General features: G+C 46.5%; 1 protein-coding gene across 2 annotated transcripts in view; it reads left to right on the forward strand.

The window, feature by feature from the left end:
• LOC139763604 (glycine receptor subunit alpha-3-like) overlaps window positions 1-20,131 on the forward strand; it is a 221,190-nt gene that overhangs the window by 117,189 nt on the left and 83,870 nt on the right. For both annotated transcript variants that reach the window (XM_071689813.1, XM_071689814.1), the window contains exons 5-8: window positions 3,153-3,235; window positions 3,719-3,853; window positions 9,218-9,433; window positions 10,444-10,856. In XM_071689813.1, coding sequence (XP_071545914.1) covers window positions 3,153-3,235; window positions 3,719-3,853; window positions 9,218-9,433; window positions 10,444-10,856 — 847 coding nt within the window. The remainder of the gene's footprint in view (window positions 1-3,152; window positions 3,236-3,718; window positions 3,854-9,217; window positions 9,434-10,443; window positions 10,857-20,131) is intronic.

Here is a 20,131-nt window from a genome sequence, read left to right on the forward strand (position 1 = left end):
GGTGACACCACACACGCAGACCAATCTTCATATTGTCTAACTTGGAAAGCGTACAGATCATTGTTGTGGTGTGTGCACATACAGCTTCGCTTATTGCCATCTCTTACCATCGCCGACCCTAGACTCCCTCGACCGACACCTCCACACTAACTGTAGAAGAAACGTCCAAGATGACCCCATGTATGGCCTGTTGGAGGTCCAGCCACATACATAATGTGACGACACACAACACGCTTGAAGATCTTATAGCCTGGACTATACACTTTACCGTCAAATTTGCCCTGAAAACTACATCCTCCAGCAAGAACCTTCAGGATCAGATACGTGACTGTACAAGTGTCTCCAGTCTCTTGTTTTCGTCCATAACATCTGTCCTGATATTCCTCTACCTAACAACTTCTAAGTAGAGTTTGTCAGTTGGTCAACAGGTTTCGAGTTTGTGTTGCCTTCAACCCGCAGAAATGACAAATGCAACACACACACACACACACACACACACACACACACACACACCTCGTCCAACCCTGGAAGAGGTTGGATGTGTGTCAGTGGCGCTCTCAAGCCGGCCGAGTTCAGTTGTCGACCCAAGTTTTCCTCCCACTCCAAGATGGATGCTTGGATGACGCCACACTGGACCTACTAGTCTCACACACGATGCGTAACTTCCAATAAATCTAATTATGAACCTGAGACATGACAGATCAGCTTGCCAGTGGACTACGTAGTGACTGTGAGAATGTTTTCAAGGGTTGGAGTCGGAGCTGAGGAAGCCATTGCACTGACAGATATTCTGATCCTCCGGCCAGTGAACTAATGAACCAGCGACTCAGCGAGACTCTTCTCCAGCGTTTGAGAGGAACGCGACCGACTGGTATATACACAGCGACACAGAGACAGCAGCACGAGCGTTGTCCTCGCGACGTAACCCCTTGTCACCAAGACCTCCTTCCTTCCGCCCCCATCGTCTAGTGACCAACGTCCATCACCACAATCATCTTTGGTGTCAACACACATGATGATAGTCCTCTACCCAACACTGTGAATGTCATAAACACATGTACAGCTAAACAAGCAAATATCATCGTTATCCCATAGTTCTGTGTATGTCAACTATATCATTGTGACCTAACCAACATGAAACTAATGATGGCATTGTTCATTATTACATACATTATGTATGTCTAACACATATTCTTGCCATACCATCATTATTTATCTCTACATCACATAATGTTCAGCCAACCATCACGAAATACAGGATGTTGAAACCATAGACTGTTCCCTGCAGGCCTTCCTGTACTATGTAGATGTACATTAATCATGTACTTATCCAAAGTGTACATGTCTCCAGCCTCATCTTGATCTTAATGTTCTTGTGTTATTGATTATCTAGTTACTATTATGACCCCCAACCACACCCCTAGTTCTGTAATATCTCAAACGTATGATTTCAACTGCGAGGCCTCATTGATCCAATAAACTATTTATCATTTTATCTCTTTATTACACACACACACACACACACACACACACACACACACACACACACACACACACATACAAGACTCATAGTTCTGATGAAATTTCCAATATGTGCTGCTGGAGAAAGGCATTGTGCCAAGGGAATGGAAAAGCTCAAACGTAATAACTATATATGAGACCGAGGCAGGTGTTGACCTACAGACCTGCCTCACTGACGAGCGTGATGTGCAAGGTTCTGGAAAAGATGAATAGAAAACAAGTAGATGATGATCTACAAGTGGGTATTAGCGAGTGAGATACAACATGATTTCTTGGGAAAGAAGGTCATGTAGAATTCTACGAGAGAGTGAGCTCAGTCCTGGACAAAATGGGAAGATTGGGTGGACCGTTTGTACCTGCACTGCCTGAAAGCTTTTGACACTGTCTCGCACAGTAGGCTGATTAAGAAGCTGGATCATCAGGCAAGAGTTAGTTGGAAACCCCTTCTATGGACGGATCCTCTCAGTGGATGGCATACAAGACGTTAAAAGAGTCTTTTCCAAATTGATTGAGGTGACCAACGGTGTGCCACAAGCGTGTGTTTCTGGAATCATTACGCTTCTTGATCTATGTAAAAGATTCTCCTGAGGAATCCTACCTGAATATGTTTGCAGATGATGCAAAGGTCTTAAGGGAAGTGAAACGCGAGAAAGGTTGCATCAGCTTACAAGGCAAGCTAGGCAGACTCCAAAGTTGGTCTGATACATGACTGATGACCATCAACCACGAGGATGTGGCACAGTAAGAGACGGTCTCATTATGATTCTCATCCACCATGAGTTAAGCTTCTCACTTCTGTGTGTCACCAGAGCCTCATATCCGGAGAATATCTGCCAGCAGACTGGCAAATATCAGACAGCTTTCAGTTATGAAGAAGTAATTAGCAAACATTTCTTTTCCGATATAAAGCCAAAACTACATTATACTTCTCAAGTTTGCTCACCGTACCTACAGAAGCAGATAGAGCTAATAGAAAAGGTCCAGAGAAGAGCAGCAAAGGTGGTGCCAGAAATAAGAAAGTTTAGATATGGGGAAAGATTTCAAACTTTAGATTTGCCCACCTTGGAAGAGAGAAGAGTGAGGCGTGATCTAATCACAATTTTAAGGTTTTAAAGACAGATTGACGATGTAAACAGTGAGCGGTTCCTTGAGAGATGTAGGGATAGCGCAACCAGACGACATAACATGAAAGTATGCAAGAAACTTGTTAAACAAGATGTAAAGAAGTTTTCTTATAGTGTGATAGCGATGGATGAATGAAAGAAAACGTCTGAGGGTTCATGTAAACAGCGTACGTGGATTTAAGATGATGATGCTTGATAATGAAGTGTGTTCAAGAGATGGGAAACCTCGAGTACAAAGCTACCTCATCACGCAGTACCACTTGGTAATTATACTTACGTGTGTGTGTAATGCAACATAGAAACAAGGGGAAACCGTCTTGGGGCAAACCGCTTCGAACCCCGGTCCTGTGACCACAGAAACTATGATGACGTCCCAGGAAACACGTGTAATGGCACATCCAGTATGATCACAGGACCGTGGTTCGATGCCCAGGAAAATGTAGGGAGATTGTGTGGGCATAATTGCATGTGTTGTTATGACTAACGAAAATATGTGTTGGACGACAGACTCAAGCTGACGTTCTCCTGTATGATGGACCTGGCCAGCTTCCCACTCGACCACCAGACCTGCTACATCCAGCTCGCCAGCTGTAAGTCTTGCCTTCCTGTATCATCTTTCCAGTGAAACAAATTCTCTTATACGTGTGTAACACAGTGACGTACACTGAGAGATGTGAGTGAATGAAACCTTTTGAAGTTCTTGCCCACTAACTTACACTCTGCACTTGTCTCCCTCCTGGACTTATACCCTTCTGGTATTTCCACTATCGGCCACTTTCCTCCCTCGTACTGCTTGGCTGGCCACTGCCACCTCTGTGTCCTGTCCGTCCCTTCACCACTTCCCTCACCTACTGCCTGGCTGGCCACTGCCACCTGTGTGTCCTGTCCGTCCCTCACCACTTCCCTCACCTACTGCCTGGCTGGCCACTGCCACCTGTGTGTCCTGTCCGTCCCTCCGCCACTTCCCTCACCTACTGCCTGGCTGGCCACTGCCACCTCTGTGTCCTGTCCGTCCCTCCGCCACTTCCCTCACCTACTGCCTGGCTGGCCACTGCCACCACTACTGCTGGCAGTCGTCAAGACCACGCAGGAGCTGGAGCTGGTGTGGTACGAGGACTCGCCCATCAAGATGTACAAGAGGCTCACACTGCCACAGTTCCAGCTGAAGGAGATCAAGGTGGACACCTGCACTCAGTCCTTCCACATTGGTGAGTCCCGCATGACTGTACCAACACTCTCTCTACTGTCTCTACTACAACTACATCTACTGTAGAACTGTACTGTAGAGCACATATCCCCAGTACTGTACTGTAGAGCACATATCTCCAGTACTGTACTTTAGAGCACATATCCCCATACTGTACTGTAGAGCACATATCCACCAGCACTGTACTGTAGAGCACACATCTCCAGCACAGTGCTATATAGCACATATCACCAGTACTGTGCTGTAGAGCACATATCCCCAGTAGTGTACTGTAGAGCATATATTCCCACTACTGAATGAAGAGCACACATCCCTAGTACTATACTGTAGAGCACATATCTCCAGTACTGTGCTGTATAACATATATCCCCAGACTGTTCCGTAGAGCACATATCCCCAGTTATTTACTGTAGAGCACATATCCCCAGTACTGTACTACTGTAGAGCACATATCCCCAGGACTGTACTGTAGAGCACATATCCCACTATTGTACTGTAGAGCGCATATCCCCACTACTGTACTGTAGAGCACATATCCCACTACTGTACTGTAGAGCGCATATCCCCACTACTGTACTGTAGAGCACACATCCCAAGTACTGTGCTGTATTGCACATATCCCAGTACTGTGTTGTAGAGCACATATCCCCACTACTGTACTGCAGAACACAAATCTCCAGTACTGTACTATAGAGCACATATCTCCAGTACTGTACTGTAGAGCACACACCCCAGCAGTTTGCTATATAGCACATATCCCCAGTACTGTACCGTAGACACATATCCCAGTACAGTACTGTAGAGTACCTATCCCCAGCACTGTACTGTAGATCACATATCCCAGTACTGTACTGTAGAGCACATATCCCAGTACTGTACTACTATAGAGCACATATCCCTTGTACTGTAATGTAGAGCACATATCTCAATATTGTACTGTAGAGCACAAATCCCAGTACTGTACTGTAGAGCACATATCCCCAGTACTGTACTACTTTAGAGCACATATCCCCAGTACTGTACTGTTGGGCGCATATCCCCAGTACTGTATTGTATAAAAAACATCCCCAGTACTGTACTGTAGAGCACATATCCCAAGTACTGTACTGCTGTCGAGCATATATCCCCAGTAGTTAACTGTAGAGCACATTTCCCCAACACTGTACTGTAGAGCAAATATCCCCATTACTGAATTGTAGAGCACATATCCCCAGTACTGTATTACTCTAGAGCACATATCCCCAGTACTGTACTGTAGAGCACATATCCCCACTACTGTACGGTAGAGCACATACCCCTAGTACTCTACTGTCGAGCACATATCCCCAGTACTGAACTGTAGAGCACACATCCCCAGTACTGTAGTGTAGAGCGCATATCCCCAGCACTGTAGTGTAGTGCACATATCCCCAGTACTGTACTGTAGATCACATATCCCCAGTACTGTAGTTTAAAGCATATATTTCCAGTACTGTACTACTGTCGAGCACATATCCCCAGTACTGTACTGTAGAGCACATATCCCTAGTACTGAACTGTAGAGCACATATCACCAGTACTGTAGTGTAAAGCGCATATCCCCAATACTGTAGTGTAGACCACATATCACCAGTACTGTAGTGTAGAGCACATATCCCCAGTACTGTACTGTAGATCACATATCCCCAATACTGTAGCTTAGAACATATATTTCCAGTATTGTACTACTGTAGCGCACATATCCCCAGTACTGTACTGTAGAGCACCTCCCCACTACTGTACTGTACAGTACATATCCACAGTACTATATTGTAGAGCACATATCCCCAGTACTGTACTACTGTCGAGCACATATCCCCAGTACTGCACTATATAGCACATATCCCCACTACTGTACTGTACAGCACATATCCCCAGCACTGTACTGTAGAGCACATATCCCCAGTACTGTACTGTAGAGCACATATCCCAGCACTGTACTGTAGAGCACATATTCCCAGTACTGTACTACTGTCGAGCACATATGCCCAGTACTGAACTGTAGAGCACATATCCCCAGTACTGTAGTGTAGAGCGCATATCCCCAGTACTGTAGTGTAGAGCACATATCCCCAGTACTGTAATGTAGATCACATATCCCCAGTACTGTAGTTTAGAGCATATATTTCCAGTACAATACTGTAGAGCACATATCCCCATTACAGTACTACTACAGAGCACATATCCCAGTACTGTACTGTAGAGCACATATCCCCAGTACTGTACTGTAGATCACATATCCCCAATACTGTAGCTTAGAACATATATTTCCAGTATTGTACTACTGTAGCGCACATATCCCCAGTACTGTACTGTAGAGCACATATCCCTAGTACTGAACTGTAGACCACATATCACCAGTACTGTAGTGTAGAGCACATATCCCCAGTACTGTACTGTAGATCACATATCCCCAATACTGTAGCTTAGAACATATATTTCCAGTATTGTACTACTGTAGCGCACATATCCCCAGTACTGTACTGTAGAGCACATATCCCTAGTACTGAACTGTAGAGCACATATCACCAGTACTGTAGTGTAAAGCGCATATCCCCAATACTGTAGTGTAGACCACATATCACCAGTACTGTAGTGTAGAGCACATATCCCCAGTACTGTACTGTAGATCACATATCCCCAATACTGTAGCTTAGAACATATATTTCCAGTATTGTACTACTGTAGCGCACATATCCCCAGTACTGTACTGTAGAGCACATATCCCTAGTACTGAACTGTAGACCACATATCACCAGTACTGTAGTGTAGAGCACATATCCCCAGTACTGTACTGTAGATCACATATCCCCAATACTGTAGCTTAGAACATATATTTCCAGTATTGTACTACTGTAGCGCACATATCCCCAGTACTGTACTGTAGAGCACCTCCCCACTACTGTACTGTACAGTACATATCCCCAGTACTATATTGTAGAGCACATATCCCCAGTACTGTACTACTGTCGAGCACATATCCCCAGTACTGCACTATATAGCACATATCCCCACTACTGTACTGTACAGCACATATCCCCAGCACTGTACTGTAGAGCACATATCCCCAGTACTGTACTGTAGAGCACATATCCCAGCACTGTACTGTAGAGCACATATTCCCAGTACTGTACTACTGTCGAGCACATATGCCCAGTACTGAACTGTAGAGCACATATCCCCAGTACTGTAGTGTAGAGCGCATATCCCCAGTACTGTAGTGTAGAGCACATATCCCCAGTACTGTAATGTAGATCACATATCCCCAGTACTGTAGTTAGAGCATATATTTCCAGTACAATACTGTAGAGCACATATCCCCATTACAGTACTACTACAGAGCACATATCCCAGTACTGTACTGTAGAGCACATATCCCCAGTACTGTACTATAGAGCACATATCCCCGGTACTGTACAACTGTAGAGCACATATCCCCAGTACTGTACTGTAGAGCACATATCCCCAGCCCTGAACTGTAGGGCACATAACCCCAGCACTGTACTACTGTAGATCATTTATTCTCAGTACTGTATTGTAGAGCATATGTCCCCAGTACAGTACTGTAGAGCGAATATCCCCAGTACTGTACTACTGTAGAGCACATATTCTTAGTACTATACTGTAGAGCACACATCCCCAGTGCAGTACTGTAGAGCGCATATCCCCAGTACTGTACTGTAGAGCACATATCCCAGTGCTGTACCGTAGAAGCATATCCCAGTACTGTACTGTAATGAACACATATCCCCAGTACCGTACTGTAGAACATATATCCCCTGTACTGTATTTTAGATCACATATCCCCAATACTGTTTTGTAGAGCGCATATCCCCAGTACTGTATTGTAGAGCACATATCCCCACTACTGTACTGTAGAGCACATATCTCCAGTACTGTACTGTAGACGCATATCCCCAGTACTGTACTGTAGAGCACATATCCCCAGTACAGTACTATTGTATAATTCATATCCCCAGTATTGTACTGTAGAGCACATATCCCCACTACAGTGCTTTTAGAGCACATATTCCTAGTACTGAACTGTAGAGCACATATCTTTAGTACTGCACTGTACAGCATATATCCCCACTACTGTACTGTAGGGCACACATCCCCAGTAATGTACTGTAGAGCACATATCCCCAGTACTGTACCGTAGAGCACATATCCCCAGTAATGTACTGTAGAGCACAATTCCCCAGTACTGTACTGTAGAGCGCATATCCCCAGTGCTGTAGTGTAGAGCACATATCCCCAGTACTGTAGTGTAGAGCACATATCCCCAGTGCTGTAGTGTAGATCTCATATCCCCAGTACAGTACTTTAGAGCACACATTTCCAGTACTGTATTGTAGAGCACATATCCCCATTACAGTACTACTACAGAGCACATATCCCCAGTACTGTACTGTAGAGCACATATCCCCAGTACTGTACATTAGAGCACATATTCCCGGTACTGTACTACTGTAGAGCACATATCCCCAGTGTTATACTGTAGAGCACATATCCCCAGCCCTGTACTGTAGGGCACATATCCCCAGTACTGTACTACTGTAGAGCACATATTCTCAGTACTGTACTGTAGAGCACATGTCCCCAGTACAGTACTGTAGAGCGCATATCCCCAGCACTGTACTGTAGAGCACATATTCCAGTGCTGTACTGTAGAAGCATATCCCCAGTACTGTACTGTAATGAGTACATATCCCCAGTACCTTATTGTAGAGCACATACCCCCAGTACTGTATTTTAGATCACATATCCCCAGTACTGTTTTGTAGAGCGCATATCCCCAGTACTGTATCGTAGAGCACATATCCCCACTACTGTAGTGTAGAGCATATATGGAGAGTACTATACTGTAGAGCATATATCCCCAGAACTGTACCGTGGACACATATCCCAGTAATGTACTGTAGAGCACATATCCCAGTACAGTACTATTGTATAGCTCATATCCCAGTACTGTTCTGTTGAGCACATATCACCAGTACTGTACTGTAGAGCACATATCCCCAGTACTGTACGGTAGATCACATATCCTCACTACTGTACTGTAGAGCACATATCCCCAGTAATGTACTTTAAAGCACATATCCCCAGTACTGTACTGTAGAGCACATATCCCCAGTACTGTACTGTAGAGCACATGTCCCAGTACTCTACTGTATAGCACATATCCCCAGTACTGTACTACTGTAGAGCACATATCCCCGGTGCTGTACTGTAGAGCACATATCCCCAGTACATCGCACTGGAGTCATCAGTGTATAGTAAGGTCAGGCCATTGTGCTATAAAGCTGTAGTGTATTATCTTAGCCACACTGTATCATCACTGCAGGGAACTACAGTTGCCTACAGGCGGTGTTTGAGCTAGAGCGGAACATCGGGTACCACCTGGTGCAGTCTTACCTGCCCACCTCGCTCATCGTGGTGGTGTCGTGGGTCAGCTTCTGGCTGGATGTGGACGCCATCCCCTCCCGGGTCACCCTCGGGGTCACTACTCTCCTCACCGTCTGCTCTGAGTCCACCTCCTTCAGGGACAATATGCCCATAGGTGAGCACCTGGTAGCTGGATATGGCCGGACCTCGCTGTGCTGGGGAGGAGGAACAGGTGGTGACTGTATACAGTCGGACCTCTGAGAGCGAGGCATGGCGTGTGGATGGTGGTGGCTGTATACAGTCGGACCTCAGAGAGAGCAAGGCTGGGTGAGTGAGTGGTAGCAATACAGACCTGGATCTCTGACAACGAGGAATGACGTGTGGATGGAAGCTTTATGCAGTCGGACCTCTGGGAGTGAGGAAGGGTGAGTGGTTGCTAGCTATACACAGCTGGACTTCAAAGAGATCGAGGAAGGGTGAGTGAGTGGTAACTCGACCTCTGAGAGTGATGAAGGGTGAGTGTAGGTGGTAGCTGTACAGTCGGACCTGTGAGTGTGGCGCCAACACAAAGGGACAGTTAGAGCGTATTGTTTGTGAGATGAGTTATAAGACGATATTTCTACAGATAAGAGGTAGAGGTATTTAAGTATACTGACGCAGAGTTAAGACTCAAGACAACACATACAAGTAACATAAAGATGCTGCTGTGTTAAGTGGCAACATGGTGAGGCAATCACAGACCAAGATGATGCAAGACGCCAAGGACGTGTGTTGTGCAAGAGCATTTACAGCACGAGGAGAATATATAGCAAAGTGACACGTATAGTGTCAGGACATATAGAGATTATGAAGCTGTGTGAAGCTTCGACAGCCTTGATAAACCTTAGAGGCTTCATGTTATGTATGGTAGCATTATGTTATGTGTAGTTATGTTGTGCATGATGATGTTATGGACGTCCACAGATGTCGCTGGAGATGATAGTAGAGGGAATAACGGTAGGAATTATCCTTACAAGTTAACGTAAGAATATAACAGATGATTAAATGAATAAATGGACAGTACTGGACGAGTGGATGAAGCACTGCACGTAAACAAACTGGCCACAGACGAGAGTAGTAACATACCCTATCAGCTTTAGGTCATTGTTTCCTTAACTTCTGTCACACCTCATCATTCTCTGGCAGTGTCGTACGTCAAGGCTCTGGACATCTGGATGGGGTCGTGTACGGCCTTCGTGTTCCTGGCGCTGCTGGAGTTTACGGTGGTCAGCCACATCGCTCGCCACCACCGCCGTTTCTTCATCTGGGGTTTGGTGCACGGGCGTTCCCTCCCTGCCCGCCACCCACACACCCTCAACAGCCTCTCTCCTACCACTGTGTGCCAGTGCCTTGCCCACGGCTCCACTTCCACCCACCACCGCCGCAAAGAGACCCCCAGCAGGCTCGCTCCCGGCACTGAGTGCCAGAGTTCCGCCCACGCCTCTACCTCTGCTGGCGTCCAAGCTGCCGCCTCACAGGCCGATGGTCACGGAGCCGCCCTCACTCCACGTCAAGACGTCAGCAAACATGTCAGCAAGAAATGTACCACAACTGTGACGGTGAGTATAGTGATGCTTCGTTCCTCATGAAGTACTGATTGAAATGTGATCAATATACGAGTAAAACCTCCACTATGTACTGACTGCAGGAAGAACGATATACGAAGAAGTAATATTTACCAGCAGCTCTTGTGCACATGAAGTTGTTTGCATGGTTGTGCGTGTTCGATCGTACACGCATGTGTCCTATGATACGTGGTGTTTACATCAACCATTACAACTAGGGAGAACACACAACTCACCTTCTCCCTCCTTCACAAGGTCTTCTTCAGGCACGTCTTTGATCACATCATGTCTTACTTCTTTGGGTAGAACTGGTTCTTGTGTTTATTACTTGCCATACTTTTTATCACGTGTTTGTATCGTCACGTTGTCTGCACGAACGTCCCGACTGACACTGGCAGTTAGCTACGTCGTGAGTTATTCAATAATGGCCAGTGCAGCAGCCTGCTCTATTGTACATGACGACAGATGGGAAAAATTGCCATCGGTTTTTCCAATTATAGTTTGTTGTCAGTAGCAGGTAAGGTTCCAGCCATCGTCTGTTGTCAGTGGCAGAACTGGTTCTAGCTATCGTCTGTTGTCAGTGGCAGATCTGGATCTAACCTTCGTCTGTTGTCAGTGGCAGGTCAGGTTCTAGCCATCGTCTGTTGTCGGTGGCAGAACTGGCTCTAGCCATGGTCTGTCGTCAGTGGCAGATCTGGATCTAACCATCGTTTATGTCAGTGGCAGGTCTGGTTCTGGAAATCGTCTGTTGTCAGTGGCAGGTCTGCTTCTAACCATCGTTAGTTGTCAGCAGCAGGTCTGGTTCTAGCCATCGTCTATTGTCAGTGGCAGGTCTGGTTCTAACCATCGTCTGTTGTCAGTGGCATGTCTGGTTCTAGAAATCGTCTGTTGTCAGTGGCAGGTCAGGATCTAACCATCATCTGTTGTCAGTGACAGATCTAGTTCTAACCATCGACTGTTGTCAGTGGGAGGTCAGGTTCTATCCATCATCAGTTGTCAATGGCACATCTGGTTCTAACCATCTTTTGTTGTCAGTGGTAGTTCTAGTTCTAACCATCATCTGTTGTCAGTGGCAGATCTGGTTCTAACCATCGTCTGTTGTCAGTGGCAGGTCAGGTTCTAGCCATCGTCTGTTGCCAGTGGCAAAACTGGTTCTAACCATCGTCTGTTGTCAGTGTTAGGTCAGGTTCTAGCCATGGTCTCTTGTCAACGGCAGGTCTGGTTCTAACCATCGTTTGTTGTCAGTAGCAGGTCTGGGTCCATCCATCATCTGTTGTCAGTGGCAGATCTGGTTCTTACCATTGCTTGTCAGTGGCAGGTCAGGTTCTAGCCATCCTCTGTTGCCAGTGGCAGAACTGGTTCTACCTATCGTCTGTTTTCAGTGGCAGGTGAGGATCTAGCCATCGTCTGTTGTCAGTGGCAGGTCAGGCTCTAAAAGTCATATGTTGTCAGTGGCAGGTCTGGTTCTAATCATCGTCTGTTGTCAATGACATCAAGCTCTAACTATCATATGTTGTCAGTGGCAGGTCTGGTTCTAACCATCGTTTGTTGTCAGTGGCAAGACTGGTTCTAACCATCTTCTGTTGTCAGTGGCATGTCTGGTTCTAGCCATCATCTGTTTACAGTGGCACGTCTGGTTTTAACCATCGTTTGTTGTCAGTGGTAGGTCTGGTTCTAGCCATCATCTGTTGTCAGTGGCAGGTCAGGTTCTAACCATCGACTGTTGTCAGTGATAGGTCTGGTTCCATCCATCATCTGTTGTCATTGGCAGGTCTGGTTTTAACCATCGTCTGTTGTCAGTGGCAGGTCTGGATTTAACTATCGCCTGTTGTCAGTGGCTAATCTGGTTCTAACCATCGTCTGTTGTCAGTAGCAGGTCTGGCTCTAACCATCATCTGTTGTCAGTGACAGATTTGGTTCTAACCATCGTCTGTTGTCAGTGGCATGTCTGGTTCTAGCCATCGTCTGTTATCAGTGGCAGGTGTGGTTCTAATCATCGTCTGTTTTCAGTGGCAGGTCTGGTTCTAGCCATCATCCGTTGTCATTGGCAGATTTGGCTCTAACTATCGTCTGTTGTCAGTGGCAGGTCAGGTTCTAACCATCGTCTGTTGCCAGTGGCATATCTGGTTCTAGTCATCGTCTGTTATTGGTGGGAGGTCTGGTTCTAACCATCGTCTGTTGTCAGTGGCAAGTCTGGTTCTAACCATCATCTGATGTCAGTGCCATGTCTGGTTCTAATCATCATCTGTTGTCAGTGGCAGGTCTGGTTCTAGCCATTGCTTGCTCTCAGTGGCAGGTTTGGTTCCAGCCATCGTCTGTTGACAGTGGCAGGTCTGGTTTTAACCATCGTCTGTTGTTAGTGGCTAATCTGGTTCTAACGATCGTCTGTTGTCAGTAGCAGGTCTGATTCTAACCATCGTCTGTTATCAGCGGCAGATCTGGTTCTAACCATCGTCTGTTGTCAGTGGCATGTCTGGCTCTAGCCATCATCTGTTGTCACTGGTAGATTTGTTTTTAACCATCGTCTACTGTCAGTGGCAGGTCAGGTTCTAACCATTGTCTGTTGCCAGTGGCATATCTGATTCTAGCCATCGTCTGTTGTTGGTGGGAGGTCTGGTTCTAGCAAACGTCTGTTGTCAGTGGCATGTCTGGTTCTAGCCATCATCTGTTGTCAATGGCAAGTCAGTCTGGTTCTAGCCATTGTTTGCTCTCAGTGGCAGGTTTGGTTCCAGCCATCGTCTGTTGTTGGTGGCAGGTTTGGTTCCAGCCATCGTCTGTTGTTGGTGGCATGTCTGGTTCTAGCCATCGTCTGTTGTCAGCGGCATATCTGGCTCTAATCATCATCCGATGTCAGTGGCAGGTCTGGTTCTAGCCATTGTTTGCTCTCAGTGGCAGGTCTGGTTCCAGCCATCGTCTGTTGTTAGCGGCAGGTCTGGTCCTAACTATCGTCTGCAGTCAGTGGCAAGTCTGGTTCTAATCATCATCCGATGTCAGAGGCAGATCTGGTTCTAACCTACTTCTGTTGTCAGAGGCAGGTCTGGTTCTAACCATCGTCTGTTGACAGTGGCAGGTCGGGATCTAACCATCATCTGTTCCCAGTAGCAAGTCTGGTTGTAGCCATCGTCTGTTGTCAGTGGCAGGTCTGGTTCTAGCCATCATGTGTTGTCAGTGGTAGGTCTGGTTCTAACGCCTGTTGTCAGTGGCAGGTCTGGTTCTAACCATCGTCTGTTGTCAGGGGCAGATCTGGTTCTAGCCATCTTCTGTTGTCAGTGGCAGGTCTAATTCTAACCATCGTCTGTTGTCAGGGGCAGATCAGGTTCTAGCTATCATCTGCTGCCAGTGGCAGATCTGGTTCTGACCATCGTATGTTTTCTGTGTCATGTCTGGTTCTAACCACCGTCTGTTGTCGGTGGCAGGTCAGGTTCTAGCTATCATTTATTGTCAGTGGCAAATCTGGTTCTAGCCATCGTCTGTTCTCAGTGCCATGTCTGGTTCTAACCATTGTCTGTTGTCAGTGGCAGGTCTGGTTCTAAACATCATCCGTTGTCAGTGGCAGGTCTGGTTCTAACCATCGTTTTTTTGTCAGTGGCAGGTCTGTTTCCAACTATCGTCTGTTATCAGTCGCAGGTCTAGTTCCAGCCATCGTCTGTTGTCAGTGGCAGGTCTTTTTCCAGCTATCGTCTGTTGTCAGTGGCAGGTCTGGTTCTAACCATCGCCTGGGGTCAGTGACAGGGCTGATTCTAGCCATTGTCTGTTCTCGGTGGCAAGTTTGGTTCCAACCATCGTCTGTTGTAAGTGGCAGATCTGGTTCTGGGAATCGTCTGTTGTAAGTGGCAGATCTGGCTCTAACCATCGTCTGTTGTCAGTGGCATGTGAGGTTCGAACCATCCTCTGTTGTCAGTGGCAGGTCTGGTTCTAACCATCATCTCTTGTCTGTGGTAGGTCTGGTTCTAGCCATCATCTGTTGTCAGTGACAGATCTGGTTCTAGCTTTCATCTGCTGTCAATGGGTCTGGTTCTATCCATCATCTGTTTTCAGTGGTAGGTCTGGTTTTAACTATCGTCTGTTCTCAGAGGCAGGTTTGATTCTAACCATCGTCTATTGTCAGTGTCAGGTGAGGTTTTAACCATCGTCTGTTGTCAGTGGCTGCTTTGGTTCTAGCCATCATCTGTTGTCAGTGGTATATCTGGTTCTAACCATCGTCTCTTCTCAGTAGGAATTCTGGTTCAAGCCATCGTCTGGTATCAGTGGCAGGTCTGATTCTAACCATCGTCTGTTGTCAGTGGCAGATTTGGTTCACACCATCATCCGTCTGTTGTCAGTGGCAGGTTTGGTTCTGGCCATCGTCTGTTGTCAGTGGCAGGTCTGGTTCTAGCCATCCTCTGTTGTCAGTGGCAGGTCTGGTTCTAATCATCGCCTGTTGTCAGTAGCAGGTATGGTTCTAGCCATCGTCTGTTGTCAATTTCAGATCTGGTTCTAACCATCGTCTATTGTCAATGGCAGGTCAGGATCTAGCCATCGACTGTTGTCAATGGCAGGTCAGGTTCTAACCGTCATCTGCTTTCAGTGGTAGGTCTGGTTCTAATCATCGTCTGTTGTCAGTGGCAGGTGATTTTCTAACCATCATATGTTGTCAGTGGCATGACTGGTTCTAACCATCGTCTTTTGTCATCGGCATGTCTAGTTCTATCTCTCATCTGTTGTCAGTGGCATGTCTGTTTGAACAATCGTCTGTTGTCAGTGGCAGGTATGGTTCTAACCATCATTCGTTGTCAGTGGCAGATCTGGTTCTATTCATCGTCTGTTGTCAGTGGCAGGTCTGGTTCAAACCATTAATTGTTGTCAGTGGCAGGCAAGGTTCTAACCATCGTCTGTTGTCAGTGGCATGTTTGGTTTTAACCATTGTTTGTTGTCGGTGGCAGGTCTGGTTCTCACCATTATCCGTTGTCAGTGGCAGGTCCGGTTCTAATCATCGTCTGTTGTCAGTGGCAGGTCTGGTTCTAACCATCGTTTGATGTCACTGGCAGATTTGGTTCTACAAATCGTCTATTATCAACGGTAAGTCTGGTTCTAACCATCATCTGTTGGTAGTGGCAGATCTGGTTCTAAGAAACGTCTGTTGTCAGTGGCAGGTCTGGTTCTAACAACCGTTTGTTGTCAGTGGCAGATCTGGTTCTAACAATCGTCTGGTGTCAGTAGTGGTTCTGCCTCTAATCATCATCGGCTGAGTGGTAGATTTGGTTCTAACCATCGTCTATTGTCAGTGGCAAGTCATGTTCTAATCATTAACTGTTGTCAGTGGCAGGCAAGGTTCTAACCAGCGTCTGTTGTCAGTGGCATTTCCGGGTTTAACCATCGTTTGTCGTCGGTAGCAGGTCTGGTTCTAACCACCATCCTCTGTCAGTGGCAGGTCCGGTTCTTGTCAGTGGCAGGTCTGGTTCTAACCAACGTTTGTTGTCACTGGCAAATTTGGTTCTAACCATCGTCTATTATCAGCGGTAAGTCTGGCTCTAACCATCGTCTGTTGCCAGTGGCAGATCTAGCTCTAACAAACGTCTGTTTTCAGTGGCAGATCTGGTTCTAAGAATCGTTTGTTGTCAGTGGCAGATCTGGTTCTAAGAATCGTCTGGTGTCACTGGCAGGTCTGGTTCTAACCATTATCTGTTGATTGGTAGATTTGGTTCTAACCATCGTCTATTATCAGTGGCAGGTCAGGTTCTAACCATCGTCTGTTGTCAGTAGCAGCTCTGGTTCTAACCATCATTGCTTGTCAGTTGCAGATCTGGTTCTGATCATCGTCTGTTGTCAGTGACATGTCTAGTTCTAATCATCGTTTATTACCAGTGGCAGGTCTGGGTCTAACCATCGACTGTTTTCAATGGCAGGTCAGGTTCTAACCGTCATCTGTTGTCAGTGGTAGGTTCGGTTCTAATCATCGTCTGTTGTCAGTGGCAGGTCAAGTTCTAACCAACATATTTTGTCAGTGGCAGGCCTGGCTCTAATCATCGTATGTTGTCAGTGACAGGTCTGGTTATAGCAATCGTCTGTTGTCAGTGGCAGGTCTGGTTCTAACCATCATCTGTTGTTAGTAGCAGGTGTACTTCAAACCATCATCTGTTGTTAGTGGTAGATCAGGTTCTACGCATCGTCTGTTGTCAGCGGCAGGTTCTTGTTCTAACCATCGTCTGTTGTCAGTGGCAGGTCTGGTTCTAACCATTATCTGTTGAGTGGTAGATTTGGTTCTAACCATCGTTTATTATCAGTGGCAGGTCAGGTTCTAACCATCGTCTGTTGTCAGTAGCAGGTCTTGTTCTAACCATCGTCTGTCGTCAGCGGCAGGTCAAGTTCTAGCCATCGTCTGTTGTCAGTGGTAGGTCTGGTTCTAATCATCGCCTGTTGTCAGTAGCAGGTCTGGTTCTAGCCATCGTCTGTTGTCAATTTCAGATCTGGTTCTAACCATCGTCTATTGTCAATGGCAGGTCAGGATCTAGCCATCGACTGTTTTCAATGGCAGGTCAGGTTCTAACCGTCATCTGTTGTCAGTGGTAGGTTTGGTTCTAATCATCGTCTGTTGTCAGTGGCAGGTCAAGTTCTAACCAACATATTTTGTCAGTGGCATGTCTGGTTCTAACCATCGTCTTTTGTCATCGGCATGTCTGGTTCTAACTATCATCTGTTGTCAGTTGCATGTCTGGTTTGAACAATCGTCTGTTGTCAATGGCAGATATGGTTCTAACCATCATCCGTTGTCAGTGGCAGGTCTGGTTCTATTCATGATCTTCTGTCGGTGGCAGATCTGGTTCTAAACATGGTTTGTTGTCACTGGCAGATTTGGTTCTAACCATCGTTTATTATCAGCGGTAAGTCTGGTTCTAACCATCGTCTGTTGTCATTGGCAGATCTGGCTCTAATCATCGTCTGTTGTCAGTGAGAGGTCTGGTTCCAACCATCGTCTGTTGTCAGTGGCAAATGTGGTTCTAACCATCGTCTGTTGTCAGTGGCAGGTCAGGTTTTAACCATCGTCTATTGTCAGCAGGCAGGTCTGGTTCTAACCATCATCTGTTGTCAGTGGGAGGTCTGGTTCTAACCATCGTCTGTTGTCAGTGGTAGATCTGGTTCCAAACATCGTCGGTTGTCAGTAGCAGGTCTGGTTCTAATCATCGTCAGATGTCAGTGGTAGGTCCAGTTCTAAAAATCGTCTCTCTGTTGTCAGTGGCAGACTGGTTTTGACCATCGTCTGTTGTCAGTGGTAGGCCAGGTTCTAGCATTCGTCTGTTGTCAGTGGCAGGTCTGGTTCTAGCCATCGTTTGTTGTCAGTTACTGATCCGGTTCTAACCATCGTCTGTTGTCAGTTTCAGATATGGTTCTAACCATCGTCTGTTGTCAGTGGCAGGTCAGGTTCTAACGGTCATCTGTTGTCATTGGCAGGTCTGGTTCTAATCATCGTCTCTTGTCAGGGGCATGTCCAGTTCTAACCATCATATGTTGTCAGTTGCATGTTAGGTTTTAACCATCGTTTTTGTCAGTGGCAGGTCTGGTTCTAGCCATCGTCTCTTGTCAGTGGCATGTCTGGTTCTAACCATCATCCGTTGTCAGTGGCAGGTCAGGTTCTACCCATCGTCTGTTGTCATTGGAAGGTCTGGTTCTAACCATCATCTGTTGTCAGTTGAAGATCTGGTTTTAACCATCGTCCATTGTTAGTGGTATGTCTGGTTCTAACCATCGTTTGTTGTCAGTGGCATGTCTGGTTCTAACCATCATCCCTTATCAGTGGCGGGTCAGGTTTTAACCATCATCTATTGTCAGCGGCAGGTCTGGTTCTAACTATCATCCGGTTGTCAGTGGCAGGTCTGGTTCTAATCATCGCCAGTTGTCAGTGGCAGATCTGGTTCTAGCCATCGTCTGTTGTCAGTTTCAGACGTGGTTCTATCCATCATCCGTTGTCAGTGACAGGTCTGGTTCTAACCATCGTCTGTTGTCAGTGGCAGGTCTGTCTCTAACCATCGTCTGTTGTCAGTGGCAGGTCAGGTCCTAACCATCGTCTGTTGTCAGAGGCAGGTCTGGTTCGAACCATCATCTATTGTCAGTTGCAGATCTTGTTCTAACCACCGTCTATTGTCAGTGGCATGTTTGGTTCTAACCATCGTTTGTTGTCAGTGGCAGGTCTGGTTCTAACCATCATCCATGGTCAGAGACCGGTCAGGTTTTAACCATCATCTATTGTCAGCGGCAGGTCTGGTTCTAACTATCATCTGTTGTCAGTGGCAGGTCTGGTTCTGTCCATCGACAGTTGTCAGTGGTAGCTCTGGTTCTAACCATCGCCTGTTGTCAGTAGTAGGTCTGATTCTAACCATTGTATGGTATCAGTGGCAGGTCTGGTTCTAACCATCATCTGTCCGTTGTCAGTGGCAGGTCTGGTTCTAGCCATCGTCTGTTGTCTAGGCAGGCCAGGTTCTAGCCATCGTCTGTTGTTAATGGCAGGTCTGGTTCTAATTATTGCCTGATGTCAGTGGCAGGTCAGGTTCTAGCTATTGTCTGTTGTCAGTGTTAGGTTTGGTTCTAACCATCGTCTGTGTCAGTGGCAGGTTTGGTTCTAACCATCGTCTGTTGTCAGTGGCAGTTCTGGTTCTAACCACCGTCTGTTGTCAGAGGCAGGTCTGGTTCTAACCATCACCTGTTATCAGTGGCAGGTCTGGTTTTTACCATCGTCTGGTGTCAATGGCAGGTCTGGTTGTAAATGTCGTTTGTTGTCAGTTGCAGATCTGGCTCTAGCCATCATCTATTGTCAGTGGCAGACCCGGTTCTAGCCATCGTCTGTTGTCTGTGGCAGATCTGGTTCTAAACATCATCTGTTGTCAGTTTCAGATCTGGTTCTAGCCATCGTCTGGTGTCAGTGGCAGGTCTGGTTCTAACCATCACCTGTTGTCAGTGGGAGATTTGGTCCTAACGATCGTCTATTGTCAGGGGCAGGTCAGGTTCTAACGATCGTCTGGTGTCAGTAGCATATCTGGTTCTCACCATCGTCTGTTGTCAGTGGAGGTCAGGTTCTAACCATCGTCTGTTATCAGTGGGAGGTCAGGTACTAACCATTATCTGTTGTCATTGGCTGGTTTAGTTCTAACCATTGTCTGTTTTCAATGGTAGATCTGGTTCTAACCATCGTCCGTTATCAATAGCAGAACCGGTTCTAACCATCGGGTGTTGTCAGTGGCAAATTTTGTTCTAACTATCGTCTGTTGTCAGTGGCAAATATTGTTCTATCCATCGTA

Source organism: Panulirus ornatus, chromosome 47, assembly GCF_036320965.1.
Source record: "Panulirus ornatus isolate Po-2019 chromosome 47, ASM3632096v1, whole genome shotgun sequence".
NCBI classification, from domain to species: domain Eukaryota; kingdom Metazoa; phylum Arthropoda; class Malacostraca; order Decapoda; family Palinuridae; genus Panulirus; species Panulirus ornatus.